This window comes from Nycticebus coucang, chromosome 12 (genome assembly GCF_027406575.1).
Source record: "Nycticebus coucang isolate mNycCou1 chromosome 12, mNycCou1.pri, whole genome shotgun sequence".
Classification (NCBI taxonomy): Eukaryota; Metazoa; Chordata; class Mammalia; order Primates; family Lorisidae; genus Nycticebus; species Nycticebus coucang.
In genome coordinates, this window is record NC_069791.1 from 98,292,569 (window position 1) to 98,316,037 (window position 23,469).

Below are 23,469 nucleotides of genomic sequence, written 5' to 3' on the forward strand. Positions count from 1 at the left end.
TATCCTCCAGGAGATGGAGAAGATGATGAGACAGAGGAAGGCAGTGGGGACATGAGCCAGGTGAAGCCCATGCTGTCCAAGGCGGAGCGGAGCCACATCATCGTGTGGCAGGTGTCCTACACCCCGGAGTGAGGCCACTGCCATCATCCCACCCTGCCTGATGCCAACATGTACATAGGACCCCTGCCCACCTGTCTGCCTACTATCCCAAGCGGCAGCCAGGCGCCATCCGCCCCTCTTCTAACCTCTCAACCTGCAGCTTTCACCTGAGACCCGGCCCCCCAGCTGGCAGGATTGCAGCCATGTGGGTGGCATTTCCCACCTGAGAGGAAGACCCTCTCGGGGACGCCCTTTCTCCAGTGGCTCCTGGCTGGTGTCCAGCCCAAAGTCCTCAAGTTCCAGGGTACCTCAGGGCCAGAATGAGGTGGGATCTGAGGTAGGCAGCTGCTGCAGGTGATGCCTGAGTCTTCCCACCCTGAGCCCACCTCCTTTGCATGCTGCCAGGGTTGGGGGATCACCCTTTGTCTCCCAGGCCCTTTCTGCCTGAGGGAACTGTGCCAGTGACCAGCATTTGCCCAGGGAAGTGGGGCTCAGGCTGCCCAGGTGCCTGGACCCCAGGTGGCCTTTGGGGCTTCCCCTCTCTCCAGGCTTTTTTCCCCTAGCCCCTGCCCCTGGCTTCCCCCTGCTCCGGGATCTGGCATGAAAGCACGGGGCCAGGCACCTGGGGGCAGCTGCTTGAGCAAAGACAGAGATTATCCCCAGTGTGGGAGCCCCTCACTGACCTGTGTCCCCCCCCAGGCTTTACCTAGGCAGAAGACTCACCTTGGAGGAACAGGGCCCTGGAGTCCTGCCCCTTTGAATAATCCCTAGGGTGGAATTTCTCAGGCTGCCAGGGCAGGCCCAGGCCTCAGGATGAAGGGGAGGCCCCAGGCTTCCCCTGGGGTCAATCCTAGGACACAGGCTCAGCTTCAGGTTGATGGGGGATGGTGTGCTCCTGGGCCTGCCTCCTGCACAGGGCTTCAAGGAGCCCAGCTCCCAGACACGCTAAGTGCCTAGGGTGGCCCGCTGTGGCCTACTAGAGCAACTGGTGAACAAGGCTGCTGAGCAAAGGCCCAAGAGGGCTGAGAACAGGAGTCACCTCCAGCCAGGCTCTAGGCATTAGGGGAGGTGGGGAGGTACCACCCTGGACTGCCCTCCATGGGTAGGTAGGTCTTCTCTTGCTCCCTGAGGCCCTGAGCAGGGCAGCCCAGCCCCTCTGCCTACCCTCTCCCACCAGAGAAGCACAGACCTCGGGGAACTGTCCCGTGAGCCCAGTTGGCCACCATGAACTGCAGCTATGTGCAGCTGCAGGCTTCCCACCACCCTGCCACCTCCACTGTGATGTAAGACGTCAGGTCCCTTGTCTGTTCCCACAGGATCGTGAAGTGACTTGGGGGTTAGCTGGGTGGGCACAGCTCGAGGAAGGGGCCCGGTGATGACTCTCCTCAGGCTTTGGCCCTGCAAGTGAACCCACATATCTGCTCTGTATGTAATAAACGTCTTAACGTGGTACCTCTGTCTCTGGGCCTCAACCAATACAACAAGGATTTCTTCAGTTTATTATAAAAAGAAATGTTGGACCAAGGTGAGTGCCAGGATTGCTGTTCTGGTATGTTTCCACAACTGCTGTGTGTGGCTGCACCTTGGGCAAGAAGGCCCAGTGCACATATCCTCCCTGAGGGAGGTCTTGCAGAGTACCATGGTCCCTGCCCCAGAAAGGATGTTCCAAGGCCCGACATGGGACTTAAGAGTCTGGCCACACCCAGACCTGAAGGATGCAGAGTTGCCACAGCCCTCTCAGGTGTGCATCTGCTGGGCAGCTACTCGTACAACCAGTGTTCAGTGCTGTCCTCCCAGCACAGTAGTTCCTCCTCGCGGAACCAGAGCGCGATCTCAAGGCGGGCGTTCTCCACCGAGTCACTGCCATGGATCACGTTCCTACACGGAAGAAGTGCGCCTGACCACGGGGTCCCAGCCGCAGTAAGGGAAGTTCGTACAAGGACCTTTGCGGCCCGAGTTAGGGAGGTGGGTCCTGGCTGGGGCAGTCCCCAGGGCCAGCCTTACTTGCCAACCTCGACGCAAAAGTCCCCTCGGATGGTGCCGGGAAGGGCGTCAGCCGGGTTCGTGGCACCGATAAGCGCCCGGGAGGTGCGCACGACGTCCAGCCCCTGCCACACCTGCGCGGGTGGGAGGCATCAGCGCTGGGATGGAGGTAGGGGTTCCCGAGGCCGCCCGCCGGGCACTCACCATGGCCACCACAGGCCCGGAGCCCATATACTTCACCAGGCGGCCGTAGAAGGGGCGCTCGCGCAACTCGGCGTAGTGTTCGCGCAGCAGCTCCTCGGAGGCCTGGGGGAGGACAGGGACAGACAACTGCTCCGGGGCCCCGCCCGCGTCCTGCTCGTCCCAGCCCGGCGCCAGCCCCCTCCCCCACACGCGCCTGCACCTGCACCAGCTTCAGCGCCACCAGCTTGAAGCCCTTCCTCTCAAAGCGCCGCACGATCTCGCCCACCAGCCGCCGCTGCACGCCGTCTGGCTTCACGGCCAGAAAGGTGCGCTCGTGCACGCCGGTGTAGACTGCAGGGACCAGGACGTCAGGCCGACCCAACACCGCCCGCCCCTCGCCCCCGCCCTGCGCCACTCACCCGCGGGAAAGAGACTTGCGAAGATGGTCAGTACCAAGCAGATCATAATGGCGGCTTCGGCTCAGCCCGACCAGGGCTGAGCGGAAGCTGCGGGGGCGGAGTCTGTGCTTAAAGGGAACTTCGCTGCTGCTGCCTCCCAGAGGCTGGCGGGGAGCGCGGGCGCCCGCAGTAAGACAGCGCAGTCCTGCTCTGGATCTTGAGGCTACTTCACTTGCGCCCTGGGGAGGGCAACTGCGAAGGCCAGATCACCTCCAGCCATTCAGACACTGACTCCCCTTATACCGCTCAGGTCTTCCCACTTACCCGACGCCCCAGGCACTAGGTCAGCGCATTACGCCGTCAGCCTTTCCCTCCCCAGTCCTGCAGACAACCTGCCCCCAAACCCAAACACAAAGAAACTACAACCCAGGCTCGTCGTGTTTCTTTATTCTGTGCGCAGCTTCTGCCTGGACTCACAGAGTATTAGGAAAGGGGGATCCGGAGCTCCTTGGCTGCTTCCCACTTTCCTCCAGAGCCTCTCAAGCCAAGCCCAGGGCTCCTTAGTCGTAGGTGGGTGTTGGGGCAGCAGAGCCAGGGGAAAGACACAGGTGCAGTCTACCCCAGCCCTCTCCACTAAGATGCAGAGCCTCAGAACCAATCACCGGAAGGTGAGCTCTAAGCTCAGAGAAGGCTGACTCTGGTGTAGCGCAAAGATTGTCTTTCTTCACAATGGTCCCCATGACCTAACACCACTCAGGCAACCTGTTAGTTATGGCATTTTAGACCAGGGTGCCCTTGGCCTTTCTCTTTGCCTCCAGTTTTGCAGGGTAGTCCCAGGATTCTATGTGTATTCTCTCCAGATTCAACATAGGCTCCTCAGTGCTATTATCCCCATTTTTATGTCGCTCTGCAAGAATGATTGCCCGGAGGAGTGGCGGGTAGGGCACACAACGCAGGCTGTCCTCCGGCACTAGTGTGAAGGCAGTGAAGGCCTTCTCCTCATGCTTAGGTACCAGCCGCCAGTCGTGGTACATGGTCTGTTCTATCTCCCGGGCTTCACTCTCTGTCTTCCCTGGAGAAAGAAAGAGGGCTTGTTTCACACACTAGCTTAACAGTCTGTGGCCTACAACTAACTGCCCACCAGACTCCCAAGACTTACCTTTGAAGGTGAGGATGCCCCAGGCCTTTCCGTGGTCCAAGTTCTGCAAAGCAAGTGGGAAGCGGGTCATTTAGGAGGCTCTTCGACCTCTGGAGATTAGGTGGCGGGACCCCCTTGCATGGAGAAGGTAGTACTTCCTCAACAAGCTCGCTGTCTGGGAGGCGAGGCCCACAGGGCTAGTCTGGACCGACCAACAGGGCACATCTCCGGGGAGCTGGGAGGAGTGCGGGCACACACGTACCTGCGCTGTGTAGTCGGGCCGGACCCGCGTGAGGCGCCAGTAACACGGTTCGTCGTGCTGCCACAGCCAAGACTTGCGTGTGACTAGGCGGCCCAGGCCGAAGAGGGGGAGGCGGCCCAGCAGCTGCAGGAGGCGGCTCTCGCAGCGCACATCGGTCCAGGCCCGAGCGGGTAGCTGGCGGCCCGAGAACGGTCGCGTCAACGTCTCATAATCCAGAGCATAGCGCTGCGAATCGCGCGGCCGCTCCCGTTGCTCGCGCAGAGCGCGCACACGGCGGGCGAGCTCCGCGATCAGCCGCGGCCTAACCTTCTTCCTCGCCATGGCCGGTCCGCGGTTTCATCGCTCCGGCCGGAAGCCGCCTCCGGCACATGCCTTGAGGCCCGCCCGCCACCGGAAATGGCCTGTGTGCCCGACAAAGGCGTCCGGGCGCGGCGGGAGAGGAGGAGATCTGACCCGGTATGGCGTCGGCTGCATCCGGCAGTGCCCCGGGCTCGCGCAGGGGTCAGGGCGGGAGCCGCTCGCGGCGGCCCCCGACTTGGGAGATCTCGGACTCGGACGCCGAAGGCTCCATCAGTGCGGAGGCCGCCAAGAAGGCCCAGGACCCAGTCGAGAAGCGCCGGGCGGCAGCCGAGGCGCTGCGGCTGCTGCGGCCTGACCAGGCCCTGAGGAGCCTCACCGTGCGCGTGGACCCAGGTGTGGCTGAGGGTGAGGGTCCCCGCGGGGTCAGGCCGTAGGCGCCACGTCCGCACTTCTGCCTGGAGCTCGGGCGTTGGAAATGCCCTTTCACCGCAGAGAAGTTGTCCACGGTCCAATGGGGGCGGAAAGAGGCGCCCGGGAGGCTGCCTGCTGCCCGGACTTCTGGGCCGGCTTCCTGGCTGGGCTGGGTTCTGAAGCCTGCGGGCAGTGAGTGTGGGTGTGGCAGGCTGCGACCCCCACCCAAATAGGGTCCTCCTGTGAGTGAAAGGAAGGAGTGGCTGAGTTCTGTCTCCCTCTGGTGGACCCAGCCATTCTGGAAGATGCGAGTGCAGACATCCTGATGGAGGCCCTGGAGGCTTTGGGCTGTGAGTATCATGTCGAGCCCCAGTGCCCCACGCGGAGCCTTCGGTGGAGCCGAGTGAAGCCCGATCCTTGTCCTTGCCCCTACAGCGTGAGTATCCCCGGTGACTGCAGCAGGAGCCCCGTTTTCTCGATTTCCCAAGGGTCCGCTCGGGATTGGGTGTGCTGCATCCAGGGTTTACTGTTCTGGAACCGTCCCAAAGAGTTGTTGCTGTTATCGTGCACGTCTTGCAGATGAGTACACTCAGAACAGGAAACGCTGAGTGCATGGTGTCCAAACCACTCTGCTGGGAAAGAGCAGGGCTGGGCTTCAGATTCTCAGTTCAGGAGCTGCTGGGGAATGTTCTGAACCCAGTGAGGCTGTAGTCAGTGTCTGAGCTGGACTTGGCTGTGGCCATGTACCACAGAGCTGCTGGGCTGCCCAGGCAGAGGCCCTAGGGTGCACAGGCGGAGGGTGGGCAGCATCGCACCCTGGTTGTTCCCACAGGTGTCTCCTGAGGTGTGGGAGGCAGAGGAACAGGAACTGCTGCTGCTTCTGGAGCCTGAGGAGTTTCTGTATGGCCTCGCCCAGCTGACTCAGGTGACTGGATCCAGGCAGTAGTTCCTCTCCACAAATCATGAGAGGCTGCGTTCCTCAGCTAGATTCTGCCAGTTTCTGCCCTAGGGGAGAGTAGTTAGAACAGAGAATGTGGGAGGCTAGGATCCTTCTCTGGTCAGAAATCATGGAGAGGTTGAGAGTGAGATGGAAAGCCTCTGGGCCTTTTGGGCACTGGCAGGAGCTTCAGCTACTTCTGGAAGGCTGAAGCAGGGAAAAGGTCCTTGAGAGAGTAGGGAGGCTCAGCAGTTGGGGACAGTGGGCTTGCCAGGAACCTGGGACTTGATTGGAAGTGTCCATGCACAGCTGGGGGTAGATTTGACACTTGATCTTAGCCAAAAGGTGAAGAAGCCATGGGGAGGGGCAGGGAGCACAGATTTGAAATGACAGTGCACAGTGCAGCCCCTGCCCTGCTGCTCAGGTAGCCTTGGCTGCAGAAGAAACAGACAATGGTCTGGTGAGATTGTGCCAGTTCGTAATCAGGTTAGATCCTTTGTCAGGTCCTAGTGTCCAAATATCAGCCCTTGTGAGGCATCTGCTATGTGCCAGGTAAATGCCAGGGTGTGGTTCAGAGGTAGACCAGGAATGAGGGGCTCTGTCCAACTTTCTAGAAGCCTAGGATATGTCCAGGAGTTTTCTTTAGCACCCTCGACCTCAAGGGATGTACAGAGCTGGTTTTCTCAGGTGACAGGGCAGAGGAAGTGTTGCCAGGTTCCTCCTGCACAATTGGCTCACCCTTACGCAAAGTGCCTGTGGCCAGGTGGCCTGTGAACCCTGCTGCTGCAGCCCTCCCCTGACCAAATGTGTGCTACACGTTCTCTCCTACAGGTCTCTAGCCCAGCCCGCGCAGTGCCCTGGACCTTTCCTGAGATCCCCTCCTGCCCTCATCTGGCCATTATTGGGCTGGACGCTTACCTGTGGTATCACTCACCCTAATGCCTGGGCTGGCACAGGGGCTCAGGGAGGGTGGGGGGCCATCTGGAGGCTGTTATGGGCTCTAGAGGGGCAGGAGAACTCAGGGAGAGTAGGACCCTTAGGGAGTGGGGATCCAGAGGGACGTTATCTCTGCTCAGCTCTCACCAGCCCATCCCCAAGGAGGCACACCAGCCAGAGAGTCCAGAGGTGGCCCATGCCAAGGTGGCTGTCAGCTGGCCAGAGGTGGAGGAGGTAAGGGCCAGTCTGGATTGGTGAGTTGGTTGGCCTTCCCTTTGCTGGGTTTGGTTCCCAGGGTGGTGTGTAGGATTGATCTCGGGGGGACTGAGTGTCCCCAGGAGATCCTTTCTCCAGCCCCTGCCCACTGCTTGCATCCTCCCCAGGCCTTGGTGCTTCTGCAGCTCTGGGCAAATCTAGACGTGTTGCTGGTGGCCTCTTGGAAGGAGCTGAGTCAGCATGTCTGTGCCATCACCAAAGCCCTTGCTCAGCGCCCTTTCAAGTGTGTACTTCTGCCTAAGCTGCAGGCTGTGATGGGAGGGGGAATAGGGTCACCTGGAGGTTGTGGTGACTTCTTGGCCTCTTTGATGGGCTTTGACGCATGCTGGGAAGGGCATGTTCAGGAAGGGTGGAGTCGCTAAAAGATCTTTCTGTTTTTCCCTGTCTTCAGGCAGTACAAGGAGTCCCATGCCTTTTCCTTCTGCACCGCAGGGCACTGGGCAGTGGGCAAGCCAGTGACAAGGGATGGCACAGGGCTACGGAGGGTCTGGTGGAGGCAGATCAGGCAGTTTAATCGGGTCAGCCCAGCTGTGGCTGATGCTGTTGTCACTGCCTTCCCCTCCCCCCGCCTTCTACAGCAGGTGGGCTCCCCACTTATCCCCTACCTCATGGAGGCCAGGTCCTCCAGGCCCACCTGCTCATCCCTATGCCTACCCCTAGGCACTCAAGGCCTGCAGCACAGAGCAGGAGCGCATGGGCCTCCTGGCTGACCTCCCAGTGAAGGCTGGTAAGGGCATACGGCCCCGTAGAGTGGGACCTGACCTCTCCCGTCGCATCTGCCTCTTCCTGACCACCACCAACCCTGATCTCCTGTTGGACCTGGGCTCCTGACTACAGCTGCAGGACCTGGTGGGGCCTCCTCTCCTGCCTACCAGTAGGATAGTACATAGTCTCAGGGACTGACTAGATGGGATACTTTGAGGAGCAGGAAGGGGGCAAAACTAGTACCCTTAGCCTAGGATGGGCTCTTACCCTCTGGCTGGATCTGACCTCACAGGGAGGACAAGGGGTGACAAGGAAAGTTCTTAGATAACTGGGAAGAGCAGATGAGCAAGTTCTTGTCTACTAGGTGGTAGGTAGAGGGCCTGGGCAGTGAGGGGGCTTCACATGCCCTTGACCCAGGACATAGTGGCCATGGGGAGCCTAGCAGCAGGGCCCTATGTCCAGCTAGGACAATCTGGGGGGGCCACAGCCAGGTCCCCTATGCTACCTGGGGGCTTGGGTGGTACCCTCTGAGAGAAGCAGTAAGGAAATTTCTAGGGAGGAAGGGTGCCTTTCCCAAGGGTGTCAGGATGGAGTCAGACTCAGCAGGAGAAAACCCATAGACAACCAGTGAGCCCCAGGCCTCCCTGTGTGGGTTTGCTTAATCTCATAGTTGTGTGCATGTTAGAGTTAGACTCTTACATTTATTACAGTCACGGAAGTCCCTGTGACAGAGGAGCAGCCAGTCACATGCAAAGCAAGTTAGGAAAATACCAAGGCCACAGAAACAGGACAGCTGAGCTCCAAGGAAGCCCTTCTCCTTAGGCAGCAGATAGCACAGCCCCCTGGGAGACTCAAGGCTGAGCAGCTGCTTCCCCAGCCAGCACAGGCAGCAGAATGGACTCAGACACTCAGTGGCCTATGGCCCTGGAGGCCCTATAGGAAGGGCTGTCCTGGCCTCAGAGGAGGCTGGGAGATGGCTCCAGATACTTAACCCAACTCCTCCCTCTCCTGCCTTGGAGTGTGTTTGGAAGGAAGGGACAGAGAAAAGAGCTGTCCCAGCCTAAGAAGGCAATTTTCATTGGAAAATAAGTTAGGTCCGTCGGCAGCGTTTCCTCTGGCAGGGCCTGGTCTCGGGGCTGTTGGGACTGGCTACAGCCACTGCCTTGGGTGAGGGTGCTGGGGACTTGCGGTAGGTGCAGTTCATGCTCAGCACCCAGCCCAGCTTGTTGTGCAGCACCTGCTTGAGGCCAGGCGGCAGGGGTAGGCCCTCAAGTGTGTCCCCTGAGTCTGGCCGCAGCTGCCGCAGCCGATAACAACACAAATACTGCAGGGAGGTGACACTGGCACAGGAGCGGATCACCTTCATGCTGCTCTTGGCTGCTGTGGAGCACACCATCGGGTAGAACTTCTTGTTCTGCAGCTTGGTGGCTGCCACTCCTGGAAGGGAGGGGCCCAGCCTGAGCCCTGGGCCCGTGAGAAGGGCAAGGAAGGGTCATGCTGCCCGATCAGCCCCTCAAGCATCATGCTAAGGTGACCTCGTGAACCACTGTGCAACTGAGTGGGATGTTGGGACTCACACCTTGGTCCATGAGATTCCAGCCGGGACTTGCACTGGACCCTGGACCACCCTCTGGGGACCCTGGGACCTCCAATTCCTAGGAGAAAGCCTTTCAGGAAAACTTGGGTGCCTCTCTCCATGCAAGGTCATGACTGGGAGAAGCTGTGCCCTTGCCACCCTCACCTATGCACTTCCTGTTCTTGAAGAAAGTCAGTGTCCCGTGCCAGGTGTCCAAGTGCACACCGATGATGGAGCCCTGGCCAAACCTTGAGGAGAAGCTTGTCTTGTCTCCCTTGTGATGAAGGAGCCCTAAGGGCAGTGGGGCAGGGGTGAGCCCAGGAGCCTGGCCCTGCCCTGCTCTACCTACCCCACCTTGGGGTGCACATACCTGTGTAGGAGAGTCCCCAGCTGTCCTCATCCCTGCCAAGTAGGCTGCAGAATGTGTGATGGTACTTGTCTAAGTCCACATCTGATGTCCCAATGCCCACCATCTAGGAGCAATGGGGCTGGGTAGCAGGGCCTCCAAGGCCACCCTCCCCTCCCCTCCACCCTCAGGCCAAAATACCCCTGGGCCTATGGCCACTTACCATGTCAGTGCCATAGACAGGCGAGGTCATCTTGATTTCCCAGAAGTGCTGGCCTTCCCCCAGCTCCTTGGTGCCCCGGATGGCTGCAGTGCCGCAACTGTACTCCATGTGGAAGCTAACTTTGCGGTTGTCACAGCTCAGCAGAGTGGCCGAGGACTTGTTCAGGTCATCCCATACCCAGTCAAAATCTGCAAGGAGAGGTCCAGGCTGGGGCAGCTGCTAGAGCTCCCCTAGGCTCACCCCCAAGTCTGCCCACTGGCATGATCCTCACGGCACAGCTCACTGGCACTCACACTCGTCTTCCTCCCCACAACGACAATCCTTGCCCCGATGGGCTGTGTGCAGGGTGCTGCAAGAGGCGGCCTCACTTTGGCTGGCACAGTCACAGAAGGACTCTCCAGTCACAGGCACAGCGCTGGGGATGGACGGCGGCAGGGGTGCACTCTCAGGGTCGGAATCTGAGTCGCTGTGCTGGGAGGAAAGGACGCACTGTCCTGCCTGCCACCCACCCTCTGTTAGCCCTGACCTTGTTCCCCTCCCCACTTCCCACCCCAGGGACTGAAAACAGTTCTGATTTGCTGATGAAGGGGCTGGGCATGGGGCCTGGAAGAACTGCCTGGTGTCCCATGTGCACAGCATGACCCACCTTGCAGTGCCCCCAGGCATGGCTCCTGCCCACACCTAGTGCTAGAACTGGCAAGGCCACTTGCCTACAGGCCTAGACCTAGTAGTTCCCTGGAGGTCCAGCCACTAGTGAATACCCAAAGATAGTGCCCCAGGCTCTCTACCCAGCTTTCTCAAGGCAGGTTGTACATCATGAAGAAGCCACAGAGCAGCAGCATAGGTTCCCCCAGACAGCTGGCTCACATCAAGGACCCAGCCTGTCCATGGCCAGGGTTGCTCTCACAAGGCCCAGTGAGCATCTGCTGCAGGGAGGCAGGAAGCTGGGGCTCAGCCACCACCTCCAAGGGGCTCAGTCTTTGTGGCAAGTTCTTTAAGTCCTAGGGTCCTGATCTTGGCCCAATGGCCAGATGCCAAGACTGAGCTCATCAGGTTCTGGCAACAGACTGACCTACAGACCCTCCTAGGTCAGCCAGGTTTGGTTTCTGTGAGCCTGGGTCCTTCCCACACCTCCGCTGGCTTGCTCGCCCAGCCCCTACAGACCCTGATCCACGCCAGGCCTTGAGACCTCACAGCTGGGCTCCTTCCTCTACCATAGGCAGATCCTTGCTGCCCTAAGAAAGCCTACCCACCACAGCATGTACCCTGGCCTGGCCTCTGCATCCCTGTTCTCTGCCACCTTCAGTCACACTGGTTCCCATGGGAGGGCTCTGTACATCTACCATCCCCTCTCCTGGATAGAACTGTTTTTTCTCCAAGCAGAGAGGACAGTTACCACCTCAGTGAGGCTCTTCTAGACCATTCACCTGTTTCATTTGCTTCTCATTGCACTTCTCTGAAATTCTCCTTTGTCCTGTTTCTGTGCCTTTTCCTACTAGAACAAAAGTTCTTCAAGGGAAGCCTGTTCCCTCTGATCTTGCCTTTTACAACTGCACAGTGGCCACAGTTACTAAATGAACTGAATGAGTCAACAGGTGAGACAGCTGAGTAAGGAAGTCTCTGTCAGAGACAGGCACCTGTGGGGAGATGGGTAGCCCCCTAAGAAACCACCTGCAGCATGTGTTGCCCCAGAGGGAGCCTGCCTCTTCAGAAGCCACAAAGAACCAGGACCCAGGAAGCTCGCTTAGCTTCCAGGCAAATGTGGTCTATTAGGAACCAACTTCAGAATAGCTGTCCTCTGAAGAGGAAGGTCCTACCCTGAAGAGAAAGCAGACCCAGAGGACTACATGCCTATGGCATGGGAGGGGGACCACCCCAAAGCCAAGGTAGGCCCACTGAGTCAGGAGCCAGGGTCCAGAACTGAACCCTGAGGCTATCACTCCAGCTCCCTGGGAAGGAGAAAGACTCGATCCCACTGGCAGCTCTGTGGGCAAAGGGAACAGAGATGTATGTCAATTCAATCTTCCAAGGTGCCCAGAACGACCTGCCCAGGCACATGCCTACAGGCCCATTTGGTGACAGAGGACAAGCAGCATGCATGTGTCAGAGACTGTGCCCGGCCTGTAGACACTACCTGCCTGCCACGCCATGAGCCTATAAGATGGGCAGACAGCAGCCTGCTCAGCCATATGACTAGTGGAAGGTGGAGGCAGGAAAGGTATGTAGGCCTGGCCTCTGTCTGGAGCAGGTTGGTTGGCAAACTAAGGCTTCTGATCCTCCCCCAATGCCTGGTGGTCCTGTAGGGAGCTAAGGGAGAAGCCCTTGGTTGGAGGAGACGGACCCAGTCCCTTCCAGGATACCTGGCTGAGACAACAAGGCAGAGACAATTCACCCAAGCAACAGCTCCACCAGGTAACAGCCAAACTCCTACTCTGGTCTAAGGAAGATCTCAAGAAACCAGCTGAGAAATCTCACCCTCTTCCTGCCTCACTGTCACCCATCAGGCAGAAAGCCTACCCAAAGGGCCCTGCCACAGCAGCATAGCCCACCAAGCGAGGCTGTGGCTGCAAAGCCCACAGGTACACTGGCCAGCCTGGGCTACAGACAAACACCTGAGCCTCTCCATGGACCTTCATATTTGGGGGCTTTCCTGAATGGGAAAAGGCCCAGGAATTTTGGTTTTCAAGAATCAGGGTTCTCTTTTTCTTACATGTATATACAGAATACATATTTGTACTGGCAGAAAAAAGATCTAGAAGTTAGTCACAGCTATCTCTGGAAACTGGTTGGATAAATACAATGGAGAATTTCTTTTTTTTTTTTTTGTAGAGTGCCATGGCATCACACAGTTCACAGCAACCTCCAACTCCTGGGCTTAAGCGATTCTCTTGCCTCAGCCTCCCGAGTAGCTGGGACTACAGGCGCCTGCCACAACACCCAGCTATTTTTTGGTTGCAGTTTGGCCGGGGCTGGGTTTGAACCCGCCACTCTCGGTATATGGGGCCAGTTCCCTACTCACTGAGCCACAGGCGCCGCCCATGAACTGCATTTTTCAAGAAGAGAGAATAGAGAAGAATATGGTGCCTGTTCTAACGTCCTGTCACCCCTAAGGCTGTGTGTCTTCTACCAGGTTAAAGAACCTCACTGAGTGTGGCACACCCAGGATTCAGCCCCAGGTCTGCTCCATCCTTTATGCTTCCCTGTCAGGTAACACCTGCCTCAGGCATCTCCACACTTCATTCCAGCCTTGTCCATTGGGACCTACCTGCCCATCAGAGTCATATCCCCAGTTAGTGTTGCCTGCCAGAGTCATAGCTCGGGCATCTGCGTCTCGGCGGGCTGCACTCAGGACAAAATGCCATGCCCTGCTGCTCCGGGGACGTCTGGCCATGGTGGAGAGAATCTGGGGGAAAAAAACAGGTTCTGAGCAAAAGAAGACATGGAGCAAATAAGAATAGCCCCCAGCACCACCACCGCCCCCTGCCCCAGGCCTTTGTCTCAGCTGCTCTGCAGGCTGGGCCACAGACCCACACTGGAGACAGAAGCCAGGTAGATGCTGAGCCAGAGCTCCAGAACTATCCACAAGCCTGTACCTCACTCAGGTATCTGAGCACCTTGATAAAACCCAGGTAGATGGTGTGAAATGCCATCTAGACATCCATGACTCCATAATGTGACTCTTAGGCCCTCTCTCTCCAGCTCCTCATGAACTTGGCTGCCCCGCCTATATCTCTAACCTTTACTGGCTCCTCCTCCATTGTCCAGTTTGAGTGGCATTTTCAACCTCCCAGTTCTTCATGCCAGAAACACGGCAGCCATCCATCCCTGACACACCCTTCCTCCTGCCCACCATGGCCAGATGCCACCCACTGCACTTGAGTCTCTTTCTCGCTGACAGGCAGCCCCACCATCATCTTCTGGACCACATGACTCAACTTCCACTTCACTCACTACAGCCAAGTTCTGTTGTGAAACACAAATCCTAAAACCCATTTGTGCCTTGCCATTGTTCTTGGAATAAAATGCAAAGTTCTACGAAGTCTGGTTCTCTGCTTCCTCGAGTCACCCTGCCTCCTGTAAGTTGCTGGCTCGGTCCTGCCCTTTGCCCGGAACGCCCCCCTCCACCTGCTCAAGGCAGGTCCTACTCTACCTTCAGCCCTCAATCTTCCAGATCCAACTTAACGTTGACACGCTGATCTCTGGGACTATCTAATGCCTGGCTTTCCCCAGCTGAAATCCCAATGAGGGTGGGAACTGTTCACCACATAAGGACCGGCCGGAGCCACGGACGCCCCGAGCATCGGGTAGGCGAACGAGCGCAGGTGCAGCTTCCCAGGCTTGGGAGCGCGTCCGCGGGCAGCACCAGGTCCACCTCCGCTGATGCAGACTACGCCTCTACTGGCCCGCACGGAAGCTCGCGGCTACAATGGGCTCCCATCCCGACTTAATCTCCACTCGCCACATTTGCTGCACACAGTAGGCGCCACGTGATGCACGCCGAATGAATGGCCAGACGCGGCTGTCACCGTAAGAAGCCAGGCGGCCCGCGCCAACCCTGGAGGCCAGAGGCTCGCACCCGTCAGGCCTATTTCCTGGTCCTCGCGGCCCGGCCCGTGTGGGCCTGGGAAGAGGCAAGGGCAGCCCCGCGGCCAGGAGGCTGGCGCGGAGCAAGTCCGGACTCGGGGCGCTGAATCGGCCGTTCGGAGGAACAAAGGGCGGGCGGGCCCGACAGTGCTGGCAGCTGCCGCTCCTGGGCCGGCCAGGCCGGCAAGGTCAGCGCGCGCAGCCCGCCTCGAGCCCTCCGGGGTCCGTGGGGCCCGACCCAGGCTCTGGGAGGCGCTGACCGCAGCCCCGCCGCCGCTCACCTGCAGCCGAGCCGCCGTCGCGATCGCCGGGTCGGCGGTGACCTACTTTCCGCTCCGGAGCCGGACGTAAACAATCCCCGCCCCCCGCGCTGCATTGGCCCCGTCTGCCCGGGCGGGTGCGCCCGGCTCCGGGCTTCGAGTGGAGGGCGGGTCTCCGGCCAGCGCAGCTACAGTCGAGAAGTTGCAGGGCCTGTCAATCCTGATCCCATGTTTCCATTGGTTACATCTCAAGCAGTCGGAGAGAAAGCCTGCGCGTCCATTGGACGTCTCCCACTAGCGAGCGTGGCACGGAAGTAAGCTCCCCTCGTTTTGTCTAAGCCGGAACCTGCGGTCCATTCTGAGGAACACCTCAGGAGATTAATTGGCTGAAGGAAGCTACACTAGTCCTATCAAGATGGGGTAGGGGCAGGGTCGAGCTGCCCATTGGCTCGAAGGCTCTTCACTCTGGCTGGGGCGCACGGTCCTTGGGCCCAAGCGGCCGGAAGCCGCGAGTTCCAGCGGGTGGAGGCATGGAGGCAGCGGCAGGTCAGTTTGGGCCATGGACAGCTAGCCGTTCGGGCGTCGTCCTCGCCAGCTGGAGCCCACTGTGCTTTGCCTTTTCGCCAGAGTGGCAGCGTCCGGGACGCGGAGACCCCGACCGGCCTACGCTTCCCGGGTCTGAGGAGCGCGGGCGCCGGCAGAGGCGGGACCGGAGTGACCCCCGCGGTTCCGGCCCTAAGGGGAGCCAGGAGCAAGGCCCTGACAGGCTGCATCCAGTGCAGCCAGCTTTTTGTTAACCATCCTTTACTGTTTACAGCGTGAAGGTTGCGGAGGCGTGCGCGCGTTTGCGTACGTGGTGGTTGTGAGTAGCAGGTGCTCGTTGTAACCGATGGTGCTGTAGGTCCAAGAGCAACTCGAGGAAGTGTTGTTTCTGCAACCGTATTTATAGAGTGCGCAGAAAGTTGTTTTACCTATTTTTTGAATGTAGCCATTTCCCTGTCTTATGTTACGGGTTTTTTTTTTTTTTTTTTGCAGAGACAGTCTCACTGTACTGCCCTCGGTAGAGTGCCGTGGCGTCACACGGCTCACAGCAACCTCCAGCTCTTGGGCTTACGTGATTCTCTTGCCTCAGCCTCCCGAGCAGCTGGGACTACAGGCGCCCGCCACAACGTCCGGCTATTTTTTTGTTGCAGTTTGGCCGGGGCTGGGTCTGAACCCGCCACCCTCGGCATATGGGGCCGGCGCCCTACTCACTGAGCCAGGCGCCGCCCCCTGCTACGGGTTTTTAATTTGGTAGCCTGGTGACGCCAGACTTGGGATTGAAAGTTTGGATAAGACTTAAAAAGAAGTCTTGTTTAAATATATAGTATTGTTTAAAAAAGGAAAAATACTAGAGTATCATATTTTTAGTTCTTCATAGAAGTAGTGTTGTATCTAAGACTTTAAAAAAGTGAAATTCTTGGGTGCGACAGAATAAATAGAAACAGGAATATGAGGAGTTTGAACAGATTAGCCAGAGTAGGCTTTTGTAAGTAGTGGTTGCTACATTTTTCTTCCTTTTCTTTCTTTGTTTCTCTTTTCTTCTTTTCCTTCCTTTCCTTCCTTCCTTTTGAGATAAGAGTCTCACTTTGTTGCCCCCAGTAGAGTGCCGCGTAGTGTCATAGCTCACAGCAATTTCACTCATGGGCTCAAGCGATTCTCTTGCCTCAGCCTCCTGAGTAGCTGGGACTACAGGTGCCCCACAACACCCAGCTATTTTTAGAGGCAGGGTCTTGCTCTGGCTCAGGCTGGTCTCGAATTTGTGAGCTCAGGCAATCCCACTGGCCTCAGCCTTCCAAAGCGCTGGGATTATAGGTGTGAGCTGCTGCACCCAGCCTTTTTTTTTTTTTAATGTCATCCTAAGTAGAGTGCAATGGTATCATCATAGCTCACAGTAGTCTGTAACTCTTGGGCTCAAGTGATCCTCCTGCCTCAGTCTCCCAAGTAGCTGGGACTATAGGTGTGCACCAGCACTTCCTGCTGATTTTTTTCTATTTTTAGGAGACAGGATCTCTGCTTTTGCTCAGGCTGGTCTCAAACTCCTGAGCTCAAGGGATCCTCCTGCCTTGGCCTCCCAAAGTGCTAGGATTACAGGTGTGAGCCACCACACCCAGCCCATATTTATCTTCTAAAGGACCTCCCAGGTCTGGTACCAAAAGGGCAACATTGGACACCAAGGTTTAAGAGCATTGTACTCATTTGACAGATTATAAGCATAACACTGAAGTCTTATACTGGAGGAAAAACTCTGGAAGTCGTTCTTAGGCAAATTAGCAACAAGGGAAGAAGGATATTATTGGCATTGATGGAATTTTTTTTTTTTTTCTTTTGGCCGGGGCTGGGTTTGCAGTGTGAAGGGGTATATAGTAAAAGAGCTGCCATATTTGTCCAGCATATTGAACTATCTGTATTCATTTGGACTTTAGCCATAAGGCTGACCAGCACATTATCCATAAAGAGGACCTTAGATTCCCTCCATGGGGATCCTGCTCCCTGCTCTCTCTTTGCTCCTTCCAGCACAGTCACTCACAACTAGTAGGCCCTTTGTGAATGTACTTTGTTTATAATCCACTTATAAACTTTGTCAGTTAGCATAGGAGTAAAAGGTTTTTAAGGTTGATCACTCAGGAGTCTTCTGGGGAGAACCTGGTCCTCCAGTTACCTGGCATAGGCACCAGCCTACTGGACAGAGGATGTTCCCCAGTCCTCCTCAGGATACTTTTGTCACACAGTATCAGCACAATGGCAGAGCAGAGTCAGGTCGAGACCTCGCTCAGTCTCTGGTGGCTCCAGTAGAGCTCCCCAACAGCAACGAAAATGAACTTCTACTGTTTGCAGAGTGCTTCCAACACCTGTTGCTTTTTAAGTGTTTTAAATAACAACCTGTTCATTGCCGCAGGTGACTGTGAGGCCCTGGGTTCTGTGTTTGTGCTGGTGGGAAGGGTGTCACTTTCTGTGTCACTCAAAGGCTTAGGGCAGGTGCTTTACTGCACCTGTGACAAGGACTTGCCTGAAAGCTGGGCCTGGTGCCCTGTGAGTTCTTCCTGGGAGGCTTTGGATTTGGAGGCCTTCGAACTGCCTTTGAAAGGTAGATCAGGGCTCAGCGCCTGTAGCTCAGTGAGTAGGGCGCCAGCCACATATACCAAGGCTGGCAGGTTCAAGCCCACCCTGGGCCTGCTAAACAACAATGACAACTGCAGGGCGGCACCTGTGGCTCAGTCGGTAAGGCACCGGCCCCATATACCAAGGGTGGCGGGTTCAAACCCGGCCCCATATACCAAGGGTGGCGGGTTCAAACCCGGCCCCGGCTGAACTGCAACAAAAAAATAGCCGGGTGTTGTGGCAGGCGCCTGTAGTCCCAGCTACTTGGGAGGCTGAGGCAAGAGAATCGCTTAAGCCCAGGAGTTGGAGGTTGCTGTGAGCTGTGTGATGCCATGGCACTCTACCGAGGGCCATAAAGTGAAACTGTCTCTACAAAAAAAAAACAAACAATGACAACTGCAACCAAAAAGCCGGGCATTGTGGCGGGCGCCTATAGTCCCAGATACTCTGGAGGCTGAGGCAAAAGAATCACTTAAGCCTGAGCGTTTGAGGTTGCTGTGAGCTGTGATGCCATGGAATTCTATCAAGGGTGACATAGTGAGAAACTGTCTCAAAAACAAACAAAAAAAAAGGTGGAGTAGGGACAGTATTCATTTGCTGGGTGCGTAACTCCTCTTCCGAGGACTCCTCCAGAGGTGATGGGGACTTGAAGAGGGCTGAGGGTAGTTTCTGTGCAGGTGGCAGCAACTGAGAGGCTGTGAATGCACTTGGCTGCATTGCAGACCATTTGAAGGAAGAGGAGTTGGGCCAGAATAGTTGGGAGGGACCCAAGACTGGGGACCATGACCTGTGGGGGAGGGGAGTGGCCAAGGACACTGTTGCATCTTGTGTCAGCTCTCGTCAGCTCAGGTTTCTTTTTTTTTTTTTTTTTTTGTAGAGACAGAGTCTCACTTTATGGCCCTCGGTAGAGTGCCATGGCATCATGCAGCTCACAGCAACCTCCAACTCCTGGGCTTAAGCAATTCTCTTGCCTCAGCCTCCCGAGTAGCTGGGACTACAGGCGCCTGCCACAACACCTGGCTATTTTTTTGTTGCAGTTCAGCCGGGACTGGGTTTGAACCCGCCACCCTCGGTATATGAGGCCGGCGCCTTACTGACTGAGCCACAGGCCACAGGCGCCGCCCAGCTCAGGTTTCTTAAGGTCCCCTGCAGGGGCCAAGAGTGTGGCAGTGAGCCACTAAGGATCGTGACAGGTCTGCATACTCCTGGGAACTAGAAACCTAGGACCAGTGCCTCCTCTGACCCCAGGAGAATGTGCTGGGGGAGGGCACTGAGGTACCACCATCCTGTTTGCAGGTCCTGTTCATTTCACCTATTTCCCATTTGTGTTGACAGGGAGCTGGCAGGGTTGTGCTACCTGTGTATGCAAGCTGGTGCACATGCTTGTGCAAGAACTCGTGCACACCTTGCTGTAAAGAACAGGTCCAGCTGGGGCACTCGTTTTCACTGGTGCAGGGCACAGGGTGGATAGAGGATCCTGTCAGATCAGGTTGCTGGAAGACCTTCCACTGGGGTATTTGCTATGCTAGGAAGACAGGACCGGGGGTGCATTTGGGTCTGGCCATGAGCCTGAGCCTGGGCTCACAGCACCTAGTGGGCAGAGAGGCAAGGCACTCAGGAGAGCCTGGCCTGTCCATCTTATGTTTGTAACAGAGCCTGGTAACCTGGCTGGTGTTCGGCACATCATCCTCGTGCTCTCAGGAAAGGGAGGTGTTGGGAAAAGCACCATCTCTACAGAGCTGGCCCTGGCTCTGCGCCACACAGGCAAGAAGGTGAGTGCCCTTGCCTGGGGGGGGAGGGCAGAGACTAGGCATGTGCCCTCTGCCCCCAGGGCAGGCCTCAGGACTGCTTCTTCCTTACAGGTGGGAATCCTCGATGTAGACCTGTGTGGCCCTAGCATCCCCCACATGCTCCGGGTGCAGGGCAAGGCCGTGCACCAGTGCGACAGTGGCTGGGTGCCTGTCTTTGTGGATCAGGAACAGAGCATCTCCCTCATGTCTGTGGGGTTCCTGCTGCAGAAGCCAGATGATGCGGTGGTGTGGAGGGGCCCCAAGAAGAATGGTAACTATCAGTTGGGGGCGGTTGCTGTTGGCCTCACTTGGACCCCTCAGTGCTCAGGTAGAAGCTTCACAAGAAGCCAGGGGTGGTAGCACACACCAGTAGAACCAGCTACTCAAGAGGCTGAGCTGAGAGGATCCCAGGAACTCAGGAGCTCAGGTTATGCTGAGCTTTGATGCACCATGGCATTCTAGCCTGGGTGACAGCAAGATATTGTCCCTCCTGCACAGCTGCTGCTTCCTGGTAAAGTTGGAAAGTGTCCATCTGGCCTCTCCATCTCCCCCTGCGGAAACGCTTCCCTTGCTCCCTGCTGAGAAGTCAGGCTTGTGTCTGAGGACCTTTGTGTTATGTCCATGACACCCAAATGGCAGGCTCCAAGCAGGGTATAAAATGAGCCTAAGAGATGGCAAGTGGCTCTCACCTAGTCAGCATTACTGAGAGAATGCCAGCCACAGCATCCCTGTCTCTTGGGCAGGCGGGGCAGGGTCTACTCAGATTTGGATCTGTGGCATGCAGAAATCTGAGGACCCTCAGTGTTGGAGGGGATCATGGGAATGGTGGTCGAGGAACAGGTGGCATTAGGCCCCCTCTAATTGCAGGGAGAGGCTGCTGTGCATGAGAAACAAGCTCAGGGAAGATGGCTGCTTCTGGAACACACCAGCCAGGCGTTCCACCGCCTCCTCTCAGGGCATGAGTACTGGGTGTGGGTGCTGACACAACCTGACAGGTCTAGGCTCCAAGTTTTGAGCTGAGGCCTTAGTAGGATTAGCTGCTGGCCCCAAGACAGGGAGTATGGCAGCCGGTGTGGGTGCTGGAGAGAAGCTGTGTGTGCAGCGGGTCAGTTTTGCCTCTCTGCTGTGTCCTGCGCCCTCCCCAGAGCTGCTGCAGCAGCCCACCTAATCCTGCTACAGGTGGTGGCGGGCCTTCCAAGAGTCTTGAGGGTGGGGGTGGTTCAATGGGTTGGGGCCCCCTGCCTGACTTGTCAGCATGACACAGCCTGGCTCCAACCTGACACCCTTCCCTATAGCACTGATAAAGCAGTTTGTGTCTGATGTGGCCTGGGGGCAGCTGGACTACCTGGTTGTGGACACGCCTCCGGGGACCTCTGATGAGCACATGGCCACTGTGGAAGCCCTGCGCCCCTACAGGCCCCTCAGGGCCCTTGTGGTCACCACACCTCAGGTACTGTTGGCAGTACCATCGTGTCCCCTGTATGTGGTCTCTCCCCACTGGGCCCAGCCTGGCCGTCCTCCTACAGATGTGCCGGCTAGCCGGCTGATTGGCCAGGTCTTATCTCACTCTCCAGGCAGTATCTGTGGGGGACGTGAGGCGGGAGCTGACCTTCTGCAGGAAGACGGGCCTGCAGGTGATGGGGGTCGTGGAGAATATGAGCGGCTTTACCTGCCCACACTGTGCAGTGAGTCATGGGAACTCATTGGGGTGATGTGGGGTGGGCTGGCAGGGGTACAGGCCTAAAGGAAACCAGTGTCAACTCCAGGGCAGTTACTGACCAGTGAAGGCTGAGGGGACGCTGCGCTGCCTGGCAGCTCCCTAGGTCTACTTAAGTGGGAGGCCATCCATGAGCTGGGTCCTCATAGCCCGTCTCCTAGGAGTGCACCAGTGTCTTCTCCAGAGGTGGCGGGGAGGAGCTGGCCAGGCATGCTGGAGTCCCCTTTTTAGGTGAGTGACCAGAGCCAGGGTGGCTGGGGTCCTAATTTTTCCTCCTGGGGCCTGTGCTCTGGGCAGGTCTAACTCACTTGTGCCCACCAAGTGCCATTTTTCTTTTGTCTTTCTCACATGGTGGAAGCTATGCTGGCTATGAGCTATAGCCTGTCTTTGGGAATTAAGACCAAACAAAGCACCTCAGGTTTTGAGCAGCGGCTGCACAGTGGATATACAAGACAGGGGGCCACCCTCTTCCAGCCTGTGGTGCTGAGAACCCGCTGTCAAGGGTGCCCAGCCCCAGTGCCTGCCTGTGTGCCCTTAGATACGACTGTGAAGGCAGCAGGGCTCGGTTTGTGAGAGCAGCCAGTGGGGTTGGGGTCGGGGTCAGGGTCAGGGGGTGTCCACCGCTACTTACTGAGCCTATCCTGGGGCCACGTGGTACTTCCTCTTCTTTAGCCTCCACTGTCTCCACAGGCTCTGTGCCCTTGGACCCTGAGCTGGCCAGGAGCCTTGAGGAAGGCCGTGACTTCATGCAGGAATTCCCCAAGAGCCCTGCATTTCCTGTACTCACCTCCATAGCCCAGAAAATTCTGGATGCTACCCCTGCTCAGCCCTCCTGACTGAAGCAGCCCAGCAGCTATCTCCTCACAAGCTTTGAAGGAAATGCCTGGAGCAGAGGGCTTGAAGACAATTCCAGGGGCTGGCTCTGCCCTCAGAGATGTCTCCACTGTGTTACCAGAACCCCTGGCCAAGCCTGCTGAAGCTGGCCTGTGACTGCTAGGGTTTGTGGTACTGAGGCCTGGGGGTTCTCTCACGATGTGCAGCTGAGAAACAGGTGGTCTAGGACCCCAAGCCATGAGCCTCTTCCCAACTCTCATCACATTCCTGTTTCCTTCTGCCTCAGAGGGACAGGCTGCTCCTGGCAGCTGAGTGGCCATGTTCACAAAGCCCTCAGCCAACCCTAGGCTCCCCACATCCCAGGGGCCAATGGGTGATGTGTATTAACAGGAGGAGTGGGCAGCATCCTATGAGATGGTAAAATGACCTCAGACGTGTCCTGTAACTAGAGGAGCCTGCTATTAAATGTGTCTGCTGCCATGAGCACAAGTCAGATGTTTTTAGACCCTTCTGTCCTCAGCAGTCAGGCAGTAGTCACTTCCATAAATGTTATTGAAAAGCCCCTGGAGACCCAGGTGAAGATGTGTTTGCTTGTGTGGTGGGAGTTGGGGGAAGCCGTAAGATACAGAGGAAGTTGTACATGGGTGTCAGCTATAATAGAGCTGCCCCTCTGGGCGGCACCTGTGACTCAGTCGGTAAGGCGCCAGCCCCATATACTGAGGGTGGCGGGTTCAAACCCGGCCCCGGCTGAACTGCAACCAAAAAATAGCCGGGCGTTGTGGCGGGTGCCTGTAGTCCCAGCTACTCGGGAGGCTGAGGCAAGAGAATCACTTAAGCCCAGGAGTTGGAGGTTGCTGTGAGCTGTGTGATGCCACGCACTCTACCGAGGGCCATAAAGTGAGACTCTGTCTCTACAAAAAAAATGAATAAAATAGAGCTGCCCCTCCACAGAGGAGTGCAGACCCTGGTGGGAGAGTAGCTAAGACCAGAAGAGGTGAGTTTGAGAGTGAGCTGAGAGTCCCAGGACTTGTTCGTGCTCCTTTTCCTAGTAAGACTACAAAGGAAAACTGGAAAGCAGATGGGTGTGTGGTGTGCTGTTCTCTCCAAGGGAAGAGCTTGGCCCCTTCATCAGGAGCCCCAGGGTAAAGGGGGCCAGGAAAGGCAGTTCACAATATTTCCTGGGCCCCAGTGGGACTGTGGTGGAGGTGCGCCTGGGTCTGCAGATGGCATTTCCCTGAGGAAGAGAAGGGTGGAAACTGCAAAATGTACTGGTCACCACCTCCACTGTGCCCCAGCTGCCAGGACAGGGACACTGCTCAGTCCTCAGGACAACACTCCAAAGATCCAACGTTCATGGGGAACCTGAAGAA

At 57.1% G+C, this 23,469-nt stretch overlaps 6 protein-coding genes across 23 annotated transcripts in view; 3 read left to right on the forward strand and 3 right to left on the reverse strand.

Annotated features, from left to right (window-relative positions):
- The window catches only part of MAPK8IP3 (mitogen-activated protein kinase 8 interacting protein 3), a 59,282-nt gene extending 57,734 nt beyond the window's left edge, over window positions 1-1,548 (forward strand). For all 3 annotated transcript variants that reach the window (XM_053557843.1, XM_053557844.1, XM_053557842.1), the window contains one exon: window positions 11-1,548. In XM_053557843.1, the coding sequence (XP_053413818.1) occupies window positions 11-132 (122 nt within the window). In that variant the 3' untranslated portion in view covers window positions 133-1,548. The remainder of the gene's footprint in view (window positions 1-10) is intronic.
- Window positions 1,549-1,581: 33 nt separating this feature from the next.
- NME3 (NME/NM23 nucleoside diphosphate kinase 3) lies at window positions 1,582-2,939 on the reverse strand. The gene is made up of 5 exons (XM_053557880.1): window positions 2,685-2,939; window positions 2,486-2,616; window positions 2,287-2,388; window positions 2,104-2,216; window positions 1,582-1,977 (listed from the first exon to the last, which is right to left on the reverse strand). Exons 1-5 carry the CDS (start codon window positions 2,728-2,730, stop codon window positions 1,860-1,862), a joined length of 510 nt encoding a protein of 169 aa, XP_053413855.1. The 5' UTR covers window positions 2,731-2,939; the 3' UTR covers window positions 1,582-1,859.
- A 154-nt stretch (window positions 2,940-3,093) lies between these two features.
- Window positions 3,094-4,454, reverse strand: MRPS34 (mitochondrial ribosomal protein S34). The gene is made up of 3 exons (XM_053557876.1): window positions 4,064-4,454; window positions 3,823-3,865; window positions 3,094-3,735 (listed from the first exon to the last, which is right to left on the reverse strand). Exons 1-3 carry the CDS (start codon window positions 4,382-4,384, stop codon window positions 3,443-3,445), a joined length of 657 nt encoding a protein of 218 aa, XP_053413851.1. The 5' UTR covers window positions 4,385-4,454; the 3' UTR covers window positions 3,094-3,442.
- A 46-nt stretch (window positions 4,455-4,500) lies between these two features.
- EME2 (essential meiotic structure-specific endonuclease subunit 2) overlaps window positions 4,501-23,469 on the forward strand; it is a 204,925-nt gene continuing 185,956 nt past the window's right edge. The window contains exons 1-10 of one of the 7 annotated variants that reach the window (XR_008373477.1): window positions 4,501-4,768; window positions 5,068-5,210; window positions 5,607-5,699; window positions 6,543-6,634; window positions 6,788-6,881; window positions 7,031-7,146; window positions 7,315-7,504; window positions 7,584-7,772; window positions 11,273-12,603; window positions 18,667-18,759. Coding sequence is in view for 4 of the 7 variants with exons in the window: in XM_053557856.1 (XP_053413831.1) it covers window positions 4,522-4,768; window positions 5,068-5,210; window positions 5,607-5,699; window positions 6,543-6,634; window positions 6,788-6,881; window positions 7,031-7,146; window positions 7,315-7,504; window positions 7,584-7,754 (1,146 nt within the window). In the remaining 3 variants the exon portion in view is untranslated. Of the gene's footprint in view, window positions 4,769-5,067; window positions 5,211-5,606; window positions 5,700-6,542; window positions 6,635-6,787; window positions 6,882-7,030; window positions 7,147-7,314; window positions 7,505-7,583; window positions 7,773-8,338; window positions 8,474-11,272; window positions 13,046-18,666; window positions 18,760-23,469 lie in introns of those variants that run through there. The other 6 variants (XR_008373479.1, XR_008373478.1, XM_053557856.1 and 3 more) reach the window with 6 other exon arrangements.
- SPSB3 (splA/ryanodine receptor domain and SOCS box containing 3) lies at window positions 8,712-14,694 on the reverse strand. 4 transcript variants are annotated; one of them, XM_053557854.1, is made up of 7 exons: window positions 14,639-14,694; window positions 13,039-13,176; window positions 10,067-10,244; window positions 9,774-9,961; window positions 9,575-9,677; window positions 9,370-9,495; window positions 8,712-9,092 (listed from the first exon to the last, which is right to left on the reverse strand). In XM_053557854.1, the coding sequence occupies exons 2-7, from the start codon at window positions 13,162-13,164 to the stop codon at window positions 8,719-8,721; spliced, it is 1,095 nt and encodes a 364-aa protein (XP_053413829.1). In that variant the 5' UTR covers window positions 13,165-13,176; window positions 14,639-14,694; the 3' UTR covers window positions 8,712-8,718. The 4 variants fall into 4 exon arrangements, with proteins under 4 accessions (XP_053413829.1, XP_053413830.1, XP_053413828.1 ...); XM_053557855.1 differs by having other exon boundaries at window positions 8,712-9,065; window positions 14,639-14,689; XM_053557853.1 differs by lacking the exons at window positions 13,039-13,176; window positions 14,639-14,694 and having other exon boundaries at window positions 8,712-9,065; window positions 10,067-11,281.
- Window positions 14,913-22,670, forward strand: NUBP2 (NUBP iron-sulfur cluster assembly factor 2, cytosolic). 7 transcript variants are annotated; one of them, XM_053557873.1, is made up of 7 exons: window positions 14,913-14,931; window positions 19,412-19,530; window positions 19,621-19,819; window positions 20,844-20,998; window positions 21,123-21,233; window positions 21,427-21,496; window positions 21,956-22,668. In XM_053557873.1, the coding sequence occupies exons 3-7, from the start codon at window positions 19,666-19,668 to the stop codon at window positions 22,099-22,101; spliced, it is 636 nt and encodes a 211-aa protein (XP_053413848.1). In that variant the 5' UTR covers window positions 14,913-14,931; window positions 19,412-19,530; window positions 19,621-19,665; the 3' UTR covers window positions 22,102-22,668. The 7 variants fall into 7 exon arrangements, with proteins under 7 accessions (XP_053413848.1, XP_053413843.1, XP_053413842.1 ...); XM_053557868.1 differs by lacking the exon at window positions 14,913-14,931 and adding an exon at window positions 15,060-15,163 and having other exon boundaries at window positions 21,123-21,182; window positions 21,956-22,670; XM_053557867.1 differs by lacking the exon at window positions 14,913-14,931 and adding an exon at window positions 15,060-15,163 and having other exon boundaries at window positions 21,956-22,669.